Source organism: Anguilla anguilla, chromosome 10, assembly GCF_013347855.1.
Source record: "Anguilla anguilla isolate fAngAng1 chromosome 10, fAngAng1.pri, whole genome shotgun sequence".
Taxonomy (NCBI): domain Eukaryota; kingdom Metazoa; phylum Chordata; class Actinopteri; order Anguilliformes; family Anguillidae; genus Anguilla; species Anguilla anguilla.
In genome coordinates, this window is record NC_049210.1 from 38,714,186 (window position 1) to 38,733,534 (window position 19,349).

Below are 19,349 nucleotides of genomic sequence, written 5' to 3' on the forward strand. Positions count from 1 at the left end.
CACCTACAGGAGACTAAAATTTTCACCCTGCCAACACACAGTGCATTACACCTTCGTATGTAATCCAGTAGAGTACAAATAGGCCAAGACTATATATCCCTCTGCTGTTCTGCCAGAGCCAGCATATTTTTCTACCATCTATAGCTGGGACTCACACCTCACATCTCAATTGACAGACATAAGAAATGGATGAGCCTTTGACTGCCTTTCTTTAATACAAGTGCTGCTACCAAGCCTGAGCAGATCACCACTCGTTCGGGCCACATATCTTCCAAACACCCCAAAGCCCATCAAATCGCCTGGAATTCTGCAGTAAATACAGAAAATTATTCCCGAGACTTTCACCAAGTGTGACTCCATATTGAGGAATTAAAAACTGCATGGTTGGTTCTCCTGCTTTCTGGAGCCTTTGACCCATCTGTGTACACCGGGAGTGAACCTGGATATGCCATTCCCTGCCTCTTAATGCCAACATGTGCCACAGCTGCTCTCAATGACCAACTAGCCGCCAGTCTCCAAGACACTGATCAACAGGTGATCCACTGTTACGACCCCACTTCAAAAAGGCCATTACAAATTAGTTTACCAAAGAATTAAAAAGAAAAGCATAAAGAAAAAGGAAACCTGTGGTTGACTGTAGGGCACTAACATTCCAGTGTCCCCCCTTATATAGGGAGACAACCAGAGAGGTGAATTACAGGGTCTTTTATAGAGCCTACACCAGGTGTTCCTGAGCAGGAATCACCGCTGATTGGCCACACCGACATAAGCACACCTGAAATCTAAAACTAAGCGGGTGGAGTCAGACAAATCAGCCATGGACAAAATATCCACATTGCCCTATAATCAAGCGCTGAGTCAAAGGAATCTCGAATTGAGGGAGTTCCGAAATCAGGAAGAAATGTTGGAAATAAGCTGAAAGGAAAATATGTGCTGAAGGATACTAGCAAGCACCATAGGATAGGTGACTGCTAGAACCTCCAAATTAAATCTCACAAATAAACAGTTTGTTTTCTGAACGTAAAATTAGCTGGCTAAATTAAAATGCATGCCACCGCTATGTACTGTAAAAGAAAATGTTGAATAGTGTATGACAATTGGAGGTAGCATTTACCTCAAATTTTACCACAATTTATTATTATTATTATTATTATTATTATTATTATTGATGATAATAATAATAATAATAATAATCTATTTTGGGGATTTCACGGAATATAGTATGCACAACTATACTAATTTCCTCGTAGAAAATTATTTAATGGCTTAAAGTTAATTTGTTTGATTCCTGCCACAAGCATTTTTTCTCTATACTGTGGTCTGTCAATTGAAGCTTCATTATGACAACGATGTCCCTGTAGAGGCTATAGTTTTCATAAATTTTGGATCTGTAAAATGAGACATTTATTTTGATTTGTCCTTCAAATAGAGACCACCTTATCAGTTCATATTCATTGTAACCAAAATCAAAGTTTCTTAACATCTAAGCTCCTTAAAATGGTTATTTGGAGCATAGTGTACAACTCCGGTCCTAGGGTATAGATCTGTGTGCTGGTTTTCGTTCCAGCCTTAGTTTTAGTTTTCTGACAGCTCAGTAAACTTCGCTGGTTCACTCCTGTATGAGCACAGCAACGTCTTTAGGACACACTTGCAGTAAGCAGTTGTAGCTGGTGCTCATACAAGTGTCAGATCTGTGTCAGATGATACAGCTAGATATATAATCAAGATCAGAAGTTGGCACTAAATTCTGAAACGGACTCATCCTTGTAGTACCTTTAGTGGGTAAGCTATTATTGCACGTCCACATCACAGTTTTGCGTTCCACACTAACCAGCTGATTGTTCGGGGATCTCCGTTTCGGCCAGGGCTTCCGAATTTTACTGTTGTCACGTGATCAGTGCCCCTGTAGCAGTGCAGGATGGTCGCGGAAAGAAAATGGCGGATTTTGAGGAGCTAAGGGTAGGAAAAATACTATAATAGCCGATAGTCTTAAGCCTGGTTTATTATGTCAGCATCACAGTATAGAGTGTTCACACATTGTTTTCTTTTAAGCAATTATATTCACGGTTTCCATTTTTAATGATGAACCGGATGTGTACTAGATCGTTTTGGCCTCTGCTCCTATTGAAGTAGAACTGATTAAACTATACGTTTGTTAGCAAACTAAGCATAATGCCACTACTAGCAACCCAACGAATTAACGTTAACTGATGGTTGAATTTACCAGTGTGTTATTAATCAGCTTTAAACACAGTTTACTAGTTATATAACATTTCCATCAGCAATACAGTTCGACACCGTGAACTTTATTATAGGTTGTTTTGTTTGCCAAATAATCTGTTACACTTCGAAATTTCTACTTTTTTATGAGCAAGCTATATTGAAATTATTAGCATGTGAGCTAGCCGGGCAGATCATGTACTGTAGTCTGTCTGGCTAGGTGACTGGCTGAAACCATACGTGTCTTGCTGAAAGCTTATTCATATTTAACTTGATGAAGAAGGTCATTTTGTGTCATTGGAATCATTTAAAGTACGGAATGGGGTGGAATTGTGGAATGTTTAGTTATGACTTATGTGCCCTGTTTTGAATCTGTTTACTAGCTTGCTACTCTTTTGTTTATGCTGGCTAATTTATCCAGCTGTTGGTACAACTTAACGTCAGCGTGTCTAGTCTCGGTCTTGACTATAGTAGCATTGAGCTAGCTAAATTAATAGTATAGAAAAGAAAAACACTAATAATTAACTCTAGTCTAGCTGCAGATTAGCAAGCTAGTAAACGTTAATGCATACTGTACACCACTGTTCCACAATTCCTCGTTGTCCCACGGTAAAGTTTGCTGTTTTATTTTGTTTACGTCAAAAATAGCTAGCTAACGTTAACCATACCTCTTTAATAGCCAAGTTAGCTAGTCTAGCGAACGTGTTTTCTACATTGATCACATAACATACGTTTTGTCTACTGTGTTTGTTTTCCTCCGAGCTAGCTAATGGGTTTGGCATTATTCTTAACATTTTAGATGCATTACGGTCACATTTGGTAAGGATTTGTAAAGGAAAAAAAGGATAAACACGTAAGAACAATCAAGCATGGACCATATAATGAAGGGTCAGTCGGGGTTTTCTTACTTTTCTTCTGTGGGTTTCGGAATGGGTTTGATTGGGAGGGTCATGACTTCAGATACGATAGAGGGAAAGACTCAGTGCAGTCCTCTGTTCATGTCTCTAACTAATTGCAAACTATCTATGTCGTTAGATATATCTGGGTATAAGTGGGTTATATACTAATTAACTGAGTTAACTTGGATAGTTGTTTGGCTGGTCTTGTTCACCTCTGGATTGATACTGAGTAAAAAATGCTGATTGTTGCCATGCACACTCAGTAAGACTGAAAAATTATGTGTGACTATGCCATTGATTAATGGCATGGGAATGGAATTTTTGGGAATTGCATTAACGGGATCTGTTTAACTGCAAGCCTCTTGCCTTTTCTGCATTTTCATTGCTTTCATGAACAATTCCAGTTCTTGAAAATCCTGTGGCCTCAACGACAAAGAGGGAGGCCACAGGAAATTTTCATACGGTTCAATTTCTACCTCGGACACTTGAAAAAAAGATAAAATTGTGAGAACTGGAATTGTTCCATTTTGCCTGAGTCGGTTTTGGTGGGATGGATCTTCATTTTTTTGTTGCCATTCTTTTATGCCATTTGACTAATCAACTATATCAGTGCCATGTTTTTATGTGTCTGTCTATTTAATTTCCAGAATATGGTATCGAGTTTCCGAGTGTCAGAGCTACAGGTATTGTTGGGCTTTGCCGGACGGAACAAGAGCGGTCGCAAGCATGAGCTGCTCCTGCGGGCCTTGCATTTGCTAAAGAGCGGGTGCAGTCCGGCGGTGCAGATCAAAATCAAGGAGCTCTATCGACGGCGCTACCCCCGAACTGTAGACAGTCTTCCCCACCTGTCCTCTCTCAAGCCCTCCGTCTTTTCCCTGGAAGGCAGCCCCCCCGCCCTGGACCCGGAGCTCGCGCTCGGCGCCCGGCAGCCGCGGGGCTCCCTCCCCGCGCCGCAGCACCTGGTGGTAGCGGCCCGCGGCTCAGCGCTGCTGCACGACGCCAAGCCCGGCATGGACATGCAGCAGTCGGCGGCCCCCGTCCCCCCCGTCCACCCCGACGTCCAGATGAAGCCCCTCCCCTTCTACGACGTCCTGGACGTCCTGATCAAGCCTTCGAGCCTGGGTTAGTGGCCCTTGTATGGAGCATGCCCGAGAGTGCGTGGAAGCCCTCTTGCCCTGTGTTTTTTGGCCAGTGCGTTCAACAGCTTGGGCATGCCTGTGTTTACCTTCTGTATTTCAGCTCCACTGAAGTATAGAGACTGATGGTCCGGGGCCGTTGTGTCAGACTGATTATCGGAGATCCATATGGACATTTGCCCGAGCATGTTCAGCTCTCACATGACTGCAGAGGGCTTGGAAAACCTTGTAGAGAAAAGCAGGCAGCAGGTGTCCGATACTGTTAGGATTGTCTATTTTCCCAAGGAAGTGCCGTGTCAGAGGGTTCTTCGTGCCATCTTATTATGCTGGTCTGAGCTGGGAGCAAATATTAAATGAGGCCTCTCATCTGTTAGTGCTGAAAACCATTGTGCCCCACCAGCATTTTGGGTTTTTTAGAATGAATTGCATTTGCATAAATTCCTCTCACAAACACAAAGAGATTGTTTTCGACAGAGTTTTTGTTGAATGGTGGGAAGCTTACCTTGTGTGTAACACCTGCTGTGGAAATTTTAAAGGCATGGTCATCAAAGTTGTTCTGAGATGATGATAATAATAATAATTTTGATAATAATACTTATAGAAATGCATGTTTTTCATGAACTAGACCATTTCACAGTTTTGTGTGCGCTTTGAGTTACAAACTGCCTATGAAATGTACTTCATGAAGTTTTATTTTGCCACATAGTTGGCATTTAGGGAACATTGTTTTGATATCTCATGGCAGGGGCCAGTAGTATCCAGCGCTTTCAGGAGAAGCACTTCATCTTCGCCCTGACCCCACAACAGGTCAGAGAAGTCTGCATTTCCAGGTAAGGGTTCTCTTTCCTTAAAGCTCCTCAAGTAGTTCATTATTAGTTGGACACTACATAAAACATTTTTTTAAATTCTGTTGTCATAGGGATTTCCTCCCAGGTGGCAGAAGAGACTACATGGTCCAGATTCAGCTGAGGTAACACAAACTCCTACCACAGCACTGCCATGTAGAGACAGCAGGTGCACTGTAAGGATTAGAAATGTTGCATTGTTACCTACTGGGTGTTTCAATGTGCAACTTTTGTCACAGAAAATAAATTTTTACTTGATCGTTGAAAAACTTTAAATTTCTTCAGATAAACTATATTTTTGTTGCTGTCTCCCACAGGTATGCATCAGTTTGAGGCCATTTAAAAAATATATATTATTTTTATTTATTTATTTTTTGCTGTTCCAGTATGTATTTGTGTGTTCTCCAACTGTCTAATATATCTTCTTTGTTTGGTGTCAGGTTTTGCCTTGCAGAGACCAGTTGCCTTCAAGAAGACAATTACCCCAACAGTTTGTGCATTAAAGTGAACGGGAAGCTTTTCCCTCTGCCGGTATGTGACAACTGCCTCTATTTACTCAACATATTATTCAACTACACATTTAGTGTGAATACTGAGTTTTTGGCTTTGACGTCATTTACTAAAGTGCACAAAACATTGTGAATTCTTCAAATGGATCACTATGTAGAATTAAAAATGGTTTAATAGGTAAAAAGTAACTTGACTCCTGTTTTCTGGTACCTCTGCAAATGCGATTGAGTTATGAATGGTCCTTGCTTTTGCCGCAGGGTTATGCTCCTCCTCCAAAGAACGGAGTGGAACAGAAGAGACCGGGCAGGCCTCTCAACATCACTTCCCTGGTCAGGTTATCCTCTGCTGTGCCCAATCAGATTTCAATCACGTGGGCCCCTGAAATTGGAAAGGTAAGGTGCCATTTTATAGTTCTTTCCATTCAGGGTTTACTTCAGAGTAACCTCCAGCATGCTGGGCCTTCAAACGCCCCTCTCCCATGCATCCAAAGCCACGTAGACGTTTGGCCAGTTCAGAATGCTGAAGCGTATTGCTGATGAAATACCCTTCTCTTGCGCTTTCCTTGCAGACGTACTCCATTTCTGTGTACCTGGTGCGGCAGCTTACGTCTTCGCTGCTGCTGCAGAGGTTGAAAATGAAGGGCATCCGGAACCCCGATCACTCAAGGGCACTAAGTAATACGCTCAGTCAGCGCATCATAAAAATAAGTATTGCTATACTGATGGAAGAGTCTGTTTAATGCTAATGTTCGGATCACACATTTCAACTCTGGCTGATCTTTTGGCTATTAGTTGTTGGAGGAGTGTTGAATCACAAAGTACAACTCAACGTTTGTTCAAAAGTTTACCGTATTCTTTGCTACACAGTATCTGTTCAGCTGTTGGACTCACAGTGTTGAGTGCTGTTAAAGAGCTCTCCTCACTTCTTCCAGCAGGCTTTGAACCTCAGTGTCTTTCTCGTTTGTTTCAGTAAAAGAAAAGCTGACCGCAGACCCCGACAGTGAGGTAGCCACAACCAGTTTACGGGTCTCTCTTATGTGTCCGGTGAGTTTCCATCACTTAAAAAAAACCCCCATTGTAAAAGATGCGCTTTCAGCATGTGAAGTTGAACAGTTTTTGCGGTTTTGCAGCTGGGTAAAATGCGGCTGACGGTGCCGTGTCGAGCGGCCACCTGCTCGCACCTCCAGTGCTTCGACGCGGCGCTCTACCTGCAGATGAACGAGAAGAAGCCCACCTGGATCTGCCCCGTCTGCGACAAGAAGGCCGCCTACGAGACGCTCATCATCGATGGGTGAGCCGGAACCGCCGTCCGCTAACGCCGGCGCGCGGCGTTTCTAACGACGAGGGGCCCCTCCGCGTCTGAGCCCGTCTCGTTTCTCCCGTAGGCTCTTCATGGAGATCCTCAACAGCTGCTCGGACTTCGACGAGATCAAGTTCCAAGAAGACGGGTCCTGGTGCTCCATGAAACCCAAGAAGGAGGCCCTGAAGGTGTCGTCGCATTGTATCCCGAAAGTGGAAAGTAAGCACTGGATCAGAAGAGGCGGTTCTGGAAGTTTGTAATGCAGCATTTCCTGCAGGAAAGCTGCTAGCCAAGGTGCTAAGCCAGTGGCGCTCAAATCTGGACCTCAAGGCCAGTAGTGCTGTTACTGCTTCCCCTCTAATCAGCACTCATTTAAGCCTGGGACACCAGCTGAGTTAAACCTCTGGCCAATCAGTGGCATTAATAGTGTTAATGCAACGCTATTGCTACAGACACAGTCTGTTTGTCCAGCCATACGCTTGTTAAGGACGTATAAATACATCAGAAATGTGAAGGTATCGTGGTGTAGATTATGCATGTAGCAGAGGTCTGTATTTGAGGCATGGCTGTATTCAAGCAGACTCTTTAGGCTGCACTGCTGCTTGTCCTCAGGCTCCAGTCTGGTCAGACAGTGTGCCGTGGTGCCCCCCAGCGAGCCCAGCAGCGCCAAGAAGCCCGACATCATCGACCTCACTCTGGAGAGCTCTTCCGAGGAAGAGCCGGAGGAGGAAGACCCCCCACTCAAGAAGAGGTGCCTCTACATGGCGAAGCCTGAGGAGATTCATGGGAAGGGGTCAGTTACCACAGCTGACTTTTTCAGGCCCCATACTACCATATGGAAAGTGCTAGCATAGCTTAAATTGCCCGATACTTCATATGGAAAAGATAAACCTTTATTTGTGTTTCTTTTTTTTCCCACACATTTACTTCTTCAGGGTTTTGACCTACCAGCCATCAACGATGCGAGTGCCAAACATCCAGACCTTGGACACGTCCTACCTAGCGTCCTCACTGGCCGAATACGCAGTTCCATTCCACCACTCTACCTTATCCACAATTCCTGCAGACATGCAAAGTAAGACCTTTCAAGCTTTAAGCAATTTTTTTTCTGTTTCTGTTTCTGTGTATGCTAAGTGCAAAATTGATAGAACTATATCACACTGGAGGAATTACGTTTTCTAAGTGTACATGTCTGCATCACATGAAAAGTTTGCTACGTTATCTCTCCCGTGGCTGACACAACTTTTTTTTCCCCCAAATCTAGATTTTTTCTCGTTATTTCAAGGAGACCCACAGGTATGTAAAATACATCCACCCAAAATTTGACATCTGCAATTAGTGATTGACAGTGTAATCATACCATCATTAGCTCTGATGCTCAGTTAGCCTCCCTCTGTGCGAAGAAGCACAAGCGCTTGACCAGACTTTTCCTCCGTGTCCAGCAGCACTACCGCACACCGGTGTCTCTGGCCCCGCCCACCCTGCTGAGCCCCGCCTCCGGCGGAACCCTCATGCCCGCCTCGAGCCAGTACGACGGCCCCGCCCACAGCACCAGCTCCTCCCACAGCGAGACCGGGGTCATCACAGGAGGATGCGGGACCATCTCTGACATCATCTCCCTGGACTAAGCCACGCCCACGGAGCCTCCAACAGTTCACAGGGCTGTACGAATATGGGCAGTATGCTATCGGAACTCGGCTGTGCATTTACCCCCTCGCAGCGGCGAAAGATGGTTATTTTATATTTAAAAATAATAATTGTGTACATTGCCTTTTCACTGAAATGAAATTTCCAGGAGTTGGGTAAAGGAGGACAGCCTGTGGCCTGTTGAATGTTGAGCAGTTGTGTGTAAATGTATTTTGTTTCGACGGTCGGTTCCCAGAACGTGTGACGCAAGCACTCGGGGAGCCAGCTCAACTTTGACGTGATATTAACCGATTAATACGATGCAACTTTCGTTTCTCTTTGTCTAGGCCAAGTCTGTTATATAGCAATAAAATGAGCTTCCCGGACACGCGTGGCACACACGTGTTGGGGGGGGAAAGGCCTCTCTGTCTGCCTGAGGTCATCTGCGGAGAAAAGTTGTCGGTTGCTTGGATTGTACCAGCAGTTCAGCTCTTTGCACTTATATGGTTTGTTTGTTTGTTTGTTTGTTTGTAATGGGTATTACCGCATTGTGTCAGCAGTTAATTTTATAAAGGGACTTCAAGGACTGGACTTGTCTGTCCTCCAGTGGATTAAACATTTTCCCAGTTAATAGAAACTGCTGCGTCTGTGCTTGGTGCAATTGTGTCCTCAGCTGTCAATCATGCATATTCACCGTTTCCCAAATTAGGTAATCCAAGTGTCCCTTACAAAAGATGCAGTCATACAGTGCTGATTTTCTTTGCCTTGGATGAGTGTACATTGACAGCTACAATTGACAGGGAAATTCACTCATACACAAGTACTGTACGAGAGTTAACATAACACAAATGGGTTTATTGTGTGGAATCCTTTCCTTTTGTAAAGTAAGGCCTTTGTTATAAAACAGAAAGCGTCAAGTTTATGTGGGTCAGTCGGGGGGGGGGGGGGGGGGGGGGGGGGGGGGGGGGGGAGTTGTGCATTCCGGCTGTGGTTGTCATAGAAATATGAAACAAGCATTCTAATTTGATTTAACATTTTATCAGAGCGAAAAGAAAAGCACAAAGGCAGCGAGGTTTCGTTTTTTCTGTAAACGCCCACACGAAGCAAGCTGCTCATTTTTATTTGATAAGGTGACCGCACAGAAAAAGAGTGTTTCAATGGAGCTGTAGCCTGTTTTTTTTTTTTAGAATAGTTTTATCGTTTGCTTTATCTTCCCTTTTGTAGTGGTTTAGCGTTTATTACTCTGCAGCGCAGCGCAGTTTTTTTTTTTACATTTGAATCGGAGCGCTACGCTGCTAGCGCTACAGGGCTAGCGCGGCGGGGTCTGTGCAGCAGGGAGTTCCCGGCGCTCACAGCTTGTCCAGGTAGTTGTCGAGGGGCGGGATCCCCTCCTTCAGGCCCTTGCGCTTGCGGGTCTCGGCCACCACCTGGCTGGGCCGGCTGTTGTCGTCGTAGGGGTCGCCCGGCAGGATCTGCCAGTGGTCGAACACGCACTGAGGGAAGGCCTGACCGCCCGTGTTGGACCGCAGGTCCGCCGTGAAACCTGTTCGAGGCACGGCCTCCGTTAACAGCACTTGTATGAGGTCTCGAGCGTCAACATTACCAACCATTTTCTGGTCATTTACACAGAAAAAAAACAATTTGGAGTGACTGCAACCAACTTCACAGGAGTTGAACTTTAGTTTCAAACCCCTAAAGCACAGAACTGCTCCTTATCAGATCGGGTGTAGCTGCTGTAGTTTTCTGCAGTTCTCCAGCCTACTGGATCAAACACGACCTGCTTAGATGGTTGCAGTTGCCCCTTGTTCCGCTTTGAAAAAAGGCTTTTATGTTCAAAATGTTTTATTTTTAGTATTATTTGTGTGCGGAGTGTTGGTGAACTTACCAAATGATTCGTTGACGGGCAGGTATGCCTTCACCACAAATATGGGTGTTCCTGCAACCTGGGACTCTTCATAAACGTGGCCTCTTTTCCTGTTCAGGACACCGTAGATGCCTCCGACGACATGTTCTGGGCACTGTAAGGTAGGAGTTTTCCACAAAATTAAAGAATAAAATTATCTGAACCAAATTACATTATATTCTCCAATTGCTCCATACAAATGCACAAAAGAAGAAGGGGAAACTTCACCATTAATAACATTGCCTTGTGCCTTAAGATGAAATTTAGCTTTGGCTTGGTATGCATACTCCAAAGTATGGAACTATTTTCACACTGGAGAAGCCACCTTTCTCTACAGTGTGACGCACTGCTGTCAGTGCTTGCCATCCCGCCTCTCGAACGGATGAACAGTGACTCAACATCTGAACACAGGAGCCTTTGCAGATCAGTTTTAAACAAATTACTGCAACTACAGAACAGTTGTTAAATGATTAAATTTGCATGAATTCCCCTGGGAGAAAAGCAGAACTATTCTGCGTACTGAAAGAGAGTTTGAATGATACTGAATCTGAAATTGGTTACGAAACCAAGAAAAGCAAAATTGGCAGATGTTCCTGGTTATTAAAAAAAATTTTTCGGTACAGCCATAAGCGGTGTGAAGCTATAAGTCCCCTTCACTGTGCTTGTCCCTTATTTAAATGGCATTGTGATGGCACAGGATTGATGGCGTTCGATCACCTGGATCTCCACCAGGTAGATGGGCTCCATGAGCCGGGGCTGGGCAGTGAGCACCGAGGCGTACAGCACCCGGCGGGCCGTGGGGATGATCTGGCCCCCGCCCCGGTGGATGGCGTCGGCGTGGAGGGTGACGTCGTGGATGTCGAAGCGCACCGCCCGCATGTTCTCTTCGCACAGGGCGCCCTGAGGGAAAGAAGTGATGCGAAAAATGAAAATCATTTACCAAATTAGTACATCATGAATTTAGCAGCATTTACAGAGCTGCTTTTACCATTTAAAGGTGGCCTACAGTTAAAAAAAAACAAAACAATATGGAATACCAAATTATAATTCCCTCGCATTACAAAAATAACTGCGTCCAAGTCTTTCAGGAATTCTGTAATTGCAACATAATATTGAGCATCAAAACTACAAAAAATGTAAAAAAAACCAATGTCTTTATCTAGTCGTCCTCTTCAAAAAAAAATAAGGGCAGATAAGGATGTTTTTAAGCCCCCCCTCAGGAGATTCACCTCTTTGGTCGCCCACTGGAACCCGGCCACCACGCTGTCCTTGATCTCGTTCAGGTACTGCACTCCCTTGGTGATGTCCACCAGCATGTTGGGTCCCGACCCGTCGGGCCCGAAGCACCAGATCTTGCGGGCCTCGGCGACCTCCCACTCGTACTTCTCGGCCAGGTAGCGGGCGCGCTGCTTGAGCTCTTGCCTGGCGCTCACGTCGCCCTTGTCCACGTCCTCCGCCAGCCCATCTGGGAAGGGCCGCGCCTTCAGGTACAGCCGGTTGTGCTTGTTGGGAGACTTGGACAAGCACACCTGGTCCGACTCGTCGCTGACCGTTTCGCGGTAAGACACCACCGGGTCGGATTTCTGCGGAAACCAGAGGCCTCTGTGGTTTGTCACGAGTCACAAATTTGCATTTATAAACAGGGCTTGAACAAGACGTGCAGTATTTGCGTCAATCGTTTTTTAACGAGCCGAACGGAATACATTTCCAATGAAGACGCCAGAGAGAGATGCTCACCTTAAGGGGAATGCAAGCATGGTCCTCCTCCAGGTCTTTAAGACAGATTTCCAAATGAAGCTCTCCGGCACCAGCCACAATGTGCTCCCCTGACTCTTCAATGATACACTGTAGTGCACAGGTCAAACACACTGCGTCAACAAATGCTGGTAAAGGAAACCCAACTGCTCCTCCCATTTTTCACACCAATCGACCAATCGAGCAAGGGCAGAAGAAACCAAATATGTTTAGAGAAGTTCACGCCTACCTGGACCATGGGGTCAGACTTGGCCAGGCGTTTGAGGCCCTCCACCAGCTTGGGCAGGTCGGCGGGGTTCTTGGCCTCCACGGCGACGCGAACCACGGGGCTGACGCTGAACTTCATCACGCGCATGTTGTGGGCCTGCTCGTAGGTGGTGATAGTGCCCGTCTTCACCAGGAACTGGTCCACGCCCACCAGCCCCACGATGTTCCCACAGGGCACGTCCTCAATGGGCTCCACGTAGCGGCCCATCATCAGAATGGTCCTACGGTAGCGGGAGAGATCGATCCTCCATGTGAGAACCAGCCCGGTCATCTTCTGCACACCCATATACCCACGCAAGCAACAACAGTGTCACAATCTATGCAACATATAGCCCAAATAAAATTTAATATTAATTATAAACAAGGAAAAGAAAAAAAATCACTAAGTTAAACAGTTTTTACGAGACATTCATTACAATAGAACATATGTGTATACACAAAGTGAGTTGTGTTGGCCATAAGTCAAACGGACCTCTGGATAGGCTTCAGGTACAGGTCCTCCTTCTTCCCAGGAGTGTAGTTGGGGCCCATGATGCGCACCTTCTGCCCGGTGGCGACTATGCCGGAGAAGACGCGGCCGAACGCGTAGAAGCGGCCCTTGTCGGTGGTGGGAACCATCTTGGAGATGTACATCATGAGGGGAGCCTTGGGGTCGCAGTTCTTAACGCCTGCAGTAGGCCCACGAGAACGTCACTGAAGACGGTTGATGGGAGAGAAAGGGTGTTTGTGCATGTGTACGTGTGTGTGTGATAAAAGGCAGCTCGCTCACCCATAGCGGCCTCATCATCTCCCGGTCCCTCGTACAGCAGCTCGCAGCGGTACTTCTGGGCCGTGACGGGGGAGGGCAGGTGGATGGTGATCATCTGGAGCAGGGCTTCGCCCGCGGGCAGCCAGCGGCGCATCACAGCCTGAGTGACAGGGCACGCGGCGTTACCACGCTTACTGAACATCTTTATACTTACAGAGCCTCAGTACATACGACACAGCACTTACCAACACTCATCCTCAACATGCATCCATCACACGGAAATTAAATCAGTGACAAGAAAAAAACATTTACATTATTTACTTAGAAGATTACCTTATCGTTTGTATTTATTTTTTAGCATTTACACTTTATTTTCATGTCATGTACACACCTGGTTTCAAGATGTGTGTTGTTAAAGGGTAAAACAACAGTGCTCTAAGTGAACCAGCAACCTCTATTTCAGCCCTCAAAGCTAAATTTGCTGTGCTGCACCGACCATTAAACATAAAAAAAGAATTAGGATTTTTTTAGCAAATTAATCCTGAATCTATACATAATATAGATAAAGAGCAGGTTTATCGCCAAATCTTCTTGCCTGATCCCAAAAATGTTTTCACAGTTCTATTAAGACCACAATTAGCATGCAGTATAGATTCAATTTTTTTTATTCAGGATTTGTTAGACTTATCTAATGGTCCTCCATTTCAGCACACAGTACCTTCAACAGTGGCTTCCCCTCCTTCTCTTTGTCATCTGCATCCAGCTTAACGTCCAGCTTCTCAATCAGCTTCTGAGTCTCCTCCTTCTTGAAGTTCATGATGGCATCAAATACCTGTCACGAAGAGCACCCACAGTCAAAATACATTTGTCGCCTGTTAAAGAGTAGCTGGAGAACTGACATAAATACAAGAAAAGGAGAAACTATTTTTGCCTGGTAACACTAAATCATTCCAGAAAATCCTATAGGCTCCACTGGGCTTCTTTAAGGCCTGTCTAGCAAATGATCATGGCAAAGAAGATGTGTAATTTGAAGTAACACAGGCACCTTAAAGATGGGATCCAAAACAAGTTGGCAGAATGTTCTTGGGAGCTTAGCGCCCTCTGCATTAGTTGCCGTCTTGCTGAATTTTCCAGCTGCAGGATCAAAGTACCTGCAAGAATACACATCCCCACTGGATAAAAAACTGAGCCATTTGAAAATCATGCAGTTCTAATAATTAATGAAATGTTATATAACATTTTCCTACAAACATTGCCAGCAAATGTCATAGACTTATGGAACCATAACCATTATGGAAACATTACCATGATTTACAAGGTTTTAGGAGGTTCCCCATTACTAAACAAAACATTTGTCCAGACCAGGAGTCTATAGCCTTGGACCTGAACAGGATCTGTTGGTTTTTGTATTCACCTTAAATTCAGAAACCAATTTAGACAGAGGAAAGCAGATGAGGTGATTTCAGCTGCTTTAATGGATCAATGAACCTGATCGACAGCTAAAAACCAGCTGACCCTGCAGCTCTCCAGCACTAGTCCAGGTGAAAGAACTCACTTGTCTCCCCATAGCTTCTTCATCATGTCCTCCACTTTCCTGGCACGCTCTGCTGGGGGCAGATCCGCCTTCTTCTCACCCTTGGCGGTGAACTTCGCAACGTACATCTCGGCAAACTGCTTCAGGGTGAAGGCCCAGCCGTGGAGGCCCGACCCGAATCCGACGGTGCCGACCACTGGGTCCACCTGGATTCCACGCAGGAGCAGAGAGTCACGCCAGGATTTCGGGGGGCTGAACGACACTCTCCCACCCCTGTTTTCAGCCCTGGCTTGTGAGACTCACCATGATGTTGCCCATTGGTCCGTGCTCCCCTTCTCCGTAGGTAGAGATGATGACGTTGACGTTCTCCACGATCCGCTGGAAGGTCTGGAATAGCTCGTCGGGCTTCAGCTGAAGCTCCAGCAGTGCCCGGTCCATCTTGTTCATCATCAGGACCGGCTTGATCCTCTCGGCGATGGCTTGCCTCAACACGGTCTCCGTCTGCACACACACACCTGGAGTGACAGACACACACTCACGATGTCACTCATTCCCTAATGTTCCGTCGTGCTTAATTCCACACTGACTTTTTCACAGGAAGTGAGGTCATGCTGCGTTTTTACTATTTCACGAGGGAAATTTACTGCATCGTAAAAATACAGCTCACTCTCTAAACGCATTAAAATTAAAGAAATATGTTTCAGGCCTTGCGTTGCTGCAGTAGAAGCAATGTTGAAAAGAGGTCAAGGCTATGGAAAACAGCTGACCTGGTTGAACTTCTACAATTACTGTCATTTGAGATCATGAAATGTTCTCAAACTAATGATGAAGGGGCAACAGCACCAGCATGAACCGTGATATCAGGTGTCCCACAAAACAAGACAAATGTACTGTTTATTCCCAAGAGTGAGTGATTTTGTTACTTCAACTAATAACTCAAGCAATTAAACCTGCAATGCACAGATATAACTGTACTCCCAGATCTGAAAACCTTACATTGAACGAATAACATTAATGTTTCAACATTATGTCTAATATGCAATAAACTGTACATTTATGCACAATGTAACTGTTGAGAGAAAAGCATAAGCCCTGATGTTTTCTATTAAACTGTTTATGCAAGAATAAAAATGTTTTGTCTGTTCTATTTGCATTCACATTAAGGAACACTATATACACACTGAAAAAGAATTGCATATCTCCATATAATCCATCTTTCATATTTACATTCACCTGCAACGGAAATAATGCTTTATTTAGCCTAACAGGCGCACCTGTTGTGTTCATGCAGCAGCCAAGGATATTTGATGCATGGTACTCTGTGTAACAGGTGGAAAAGTATTTCAGCTTGATCTGAAGCCAAGTACTGTCGTACCTGATACACAGTCTACTACTACAAGTGCACCATCTGTGACCCGCAGTGCAGCAGTCACTTCGGAGGAGAAATCGACGTGACCAGGAGAGTCAATCAGGTTTATGAGGAAACCAGAGCCATCCTTGCATTGTTTGATGAAGGCCAAGTCATTGTCTTTGAGCTCATAGTACAGAGAAATAGCTCTGTAAGGAAGGCGACACATAACAACACCGTTAACTGCAAGGGGAAGTCCACAGGCCACACATTCCCTACACAGTGAAATGCATTAGCTGCTGTTTAAAGCATTTTGTGAGCTGGCACTACTGTGAAGCTTGGCAAACTTGCGTTAATGGAAACGACTTAAATTCCACTTTTAAACAATCTAATAAGAGGTGTGCGACCCATGTAAGGTGAAAAAAATATGCCGTTTGTTTGTTCTTTACCACGGCCCAGTGCATGACCTGTGAATCTGTTTCACCTTACATGCGTTTACAACCTTGGTGCCGTTTTGCGAAGTAACCGGCAACTCCACCATCTTGGCTGTAGTTACAAACAACAGAAAGTAAAATACCCAAAAATATGTACGCACCAAATACCTGGATATCTGAAGTGCATTACCTTACGAGTAATCAAACAGTTAATAGACAGTATTTTGGAGACTACTAATGCACTAATCAAACTATTGTGCAATCAGTACATCCATTTATGAATATACTTTTCTTGTTATTGCCAACAGTGGTAATAGGTTGGTTTGAGATAAAAATGCTGGGCTCTGATTCAATAACATTCAACACCAATGCACACAAATTCCGGTCACCTAAAGGAATACCTACGTTGACTTTATGGTGATGCATCTTTCTTGCTCGTCTTTCCTTGTGTCAGTGAATCTGGTCTCTCCAGCACGCGAAGAGGCAATAATGCCTGCCTTGCACACCAAAGAGTCTGTCAAAGTAGACTTTCCATGATCTACATGGGCAATCACAGACATATTCCGAATATTGGACTTCTTGTCCATGATCGCCCGGATCTGGTCAACTGTAAAGTTCACCTATTAGGAAGAAATTAAAAAAAAAAAAAAAAAAAACATGCATTGTTTACAAAAAGTCAGCAAAATGTACAGCTGAAAAACATTAGCATTTTGGTGGTGGTGGTGTGTGTGTGTTTTTGGGGGGCGAGTTATTACAAAGTCATGCTATTGCTGCACTGCACTGTTATCCTATGTTTAGGTACTAGGGGAAGGGGAGGGGAGTATAAAAGATTACGCAGGCCCTGTTGCAATACTGCACACCGCCGGTAATTTTTTTTACAGTTATGGCATTCTGCAATACAACAAGATGCCACCTTCTAAAGACTGTTTTAAAGGAAAATATATTACACTTGTTTGAAAATGTGAGTACATAGGAGGAACTACTGAGATGTATTTCATACAAAATAACATTTGCCGCAGTAACACAGCCACCATCATCCCACAATGAAGGCTAACTGCAGAAGTACACCGTCCCTCGCCATACTCGGCACGACAGCAACACCGCACTGTAGCATGCAACGTTATTTAAGATGAATTCTAGAAAAAACTAATAATAACGTGATTAAAATGAAAATATGTCCTATTATGTTCCAGAAGCTTCGCTATCTCAACATATAACAACATGCAAATAAAGTTAGCTACGATTGACGCGAGGAGAAGTGGGTGGGCACTCGCTATTTATAACAGGGGGGTAACATTATTCCAATTTCTTTATACCCCTACAGGGACACAAGATACTCCAAAAATAACTGCACACAAATCTAAACACTGTTTAAAATAAAACTGGAAACACCGAGACACAACGTGTTAAAATCACCGAATGAGTTAGTTCATTTCTATATAGTTATTTATTAATTTAATATTTTAGCCAAGAAGAACAACGTTGACTAATAATATGGAAATATTTTATTAGGCTATCTACTGAACTAGCAATCTAGTGTGTGCTCTAAACGTGTCCTTGTTGCTGTATTTTCTACTTTTGAAAAACATCCCCAACGAAAATGGTTACCGATAAAATTCAAATGATTGTGTTTCTTTTAATATTGAACATCAGCTCTAGTTCTTGCACTTGCCATAGTTATTACGTCATCGAAAACACAATTTATATAAACGCCCAAAATCGTATAAAGCAGCCCATTATGCTTCAACCACACGACATAATGGTATTCGGAGTTGTGTCGTGATAACAAATTACATGGCTAAATAGAAATACTCACCATTTTGGCGAATAACTCCCCAATTCGAGATTCGGCCTTCGGTTGCAGATACGGGTTGCACCTCTCCGCTGGAGGACTTCGGGGAAAAGAGGGTGAATATGACGTAGAATCTTAGTTTATGCTGCGGCACCCCGTACAGTGGAGGTCATGTGGAAAAAGTCATATGGACCGATATGACCCAGATATCCGACCGATAACTGTCTCCCGTCAGAATAAAAACTACGCGGTTTTGCCCGTCTGTGGAAGCGATGCGCAGGTCCACCTACTAGCGGTAGACAAATCCTAGCGTTTTAAACAACGCTCGAGGAGCCTCATGCGTTCATACAAGCACAAAAGACATATACGTTTAACAAACCTTTTCATTTAATCACATTTACATTTACTGAAATATATAAAATATAAATATATACACCATATGTGCGCCCACGCACAGTTAAATGCAAAAGAATTGGGACAGTCATGACACATTTCTTTACTAATCATATTTGTATCAGACGAGGGAAAATTCAGAATGTCTACATTTATTTCATGATTTTTGTTTAACTAATTAACTATATTACAACAGTACCATTGACAATATACAGTAGCCTACCCTCTTTCAAGTCAGTACTGGGACAAAGGAAGTTTTTATAAATTTATTAACTTGCAAGGTCATTATTTCATTGCATACTTCTTACATGACTGCACCAAGTCGGGGGCTCTTGGACAACACTAGATGCATGGTGTGATCATCTGAGATGCTCTGCCAAGCTTTTACCGCTACCTCATTCAGTTCTATGTGTTTGCTTGGGTTTTGGACAGATTCCTTTTGAACAACTGAAAAGCATGTTCAATGGGGTTTAAATCTGGCGACTGACTTTGCTGTGTTTAACACTTTCACCTTTTCTTCCTGATAAGCTACTTTGTTGAGTTTGTTTTATGTTTTGGGCTATTGTCTTGGTGCATCATAAGCGTCCTTCCAATTAATTTGGTGGCATTTCTCTGAATATTGGTGGACCACGATTCTGTA

At 44.2% G+C, this 19,349-nt stretch overlaps 2 protein-coding genes across 12 annotated transcripts; one reads left to right on the forward strand and one right to left on the reverse strand.

Moving 5' to 3' along the window:
• Positions 1–1,827: 1,827 nt before the first annotated feature.
• On the forward strand, positions 1,828–9,172 carry pias2 (protein inhibitor of activated STAT, 2). 9 transcript variants are annotated; one of them, XM_035436392.1, is made up of 15 exons: positions 1,828–1,959; positions 3,020–3,108; positions 4,002–4,241; positions 5,001–5,085; positions 5,175–5,225; positions 5,541–5,631; positions 5,868–6,002; positions 6,179–6,284; positions 6,580–6,653; positions 6,740–6,900; positions 6,995–7,128; positions 7,522–7,702; positions 7,845–7,984; positions 8,174–8,205; positions 8,352–9,172. In XM_035436392.1, exons 2-15 carry the CDS (start codon positions 3,090–3,092, stop codon positions 8,535–8,537), a joined length of 1,635 nt encoding a protein of 544 aa, XP_035292283.1. In that variant the 5' UTR covers positions 1,828–1,959; positions 3,020–3,089; the 3' UTR covers positions 8,538–9,172. The 9 variants fall into 9 exon arrangements, with proteins under 9 accessions (XP_035292283.1, XP_035292288.1, XP_035292281.1 ...); XM_035436391.1 differs by having other exon boundaries at positions 1,906–1,959; positions 3,767–4,241; XM_035436397.1 differs by lacking the exon at positions 3,020–3,108 and having other exon boundaries at positions 1,858–1,959; positions 3,767–4,241; positions 8,355–9,172.
• Positions 9,173–9,608: 436 nt separating this feature from the next.
• Positions 9,609–18,620, reverse strand: eef2l2 (eukaryotic translation elongation factor 2, like 2). 3 transcript variants are annotated; one of them, XM_035436381.1, is made up of 15 exons: positions 18,341–18,620; positions 16,930–17,144; positions 16,118–16,299; positions 15,046–15,257; positions 14,764–14,948; positions 14,254–14,359; positions 13,927–14,040; positions 13,230–13,368; positions 12,933–13,128; positions 12,423–12,681; positions 12,176–12,283; positions 11,668–12,021; positions 11,156–11,338; positions 10,421–10,553; positions 9,609–10,078 (listed from the first exon to the last, which is right to left on the reverse strand). In XM_035436381.1, the coding sequence occupies exons 1-15, from the start codon at positions 18,341–18,343 to the stop codon at positions 9,885–9,887; spliced, it is 2,583 nt and encodes an 860-aa protein (XP_035292272.1). In that variant the 5' UTR covers positions 18,344–18,620; the 3' UTR covers positions 9,609–9,884. The 3 variants fall into 3 exon arrangements, with proteins under 3 accessions (XP_035292272.1, XP_035292274.1, XP_035292273.1); XM_035436383.1 differs by lacking the exons at positions 16,118–16,299; positions 18,341–18,620 and having other exon boundaries at positions 9,885–10,078; positions 16,930–17,064; XM_035436382.1 differs by lacking the exons at positions 16,118–16,299; positions 16,930–17,144; positions 18,341–18,620 and adding an exon at positions 16,017–16,044 and having other exon boundaries at positions 9,885–10,078.
• Positions 18,621–19,349: the final 729 nt, after the last annotated feature.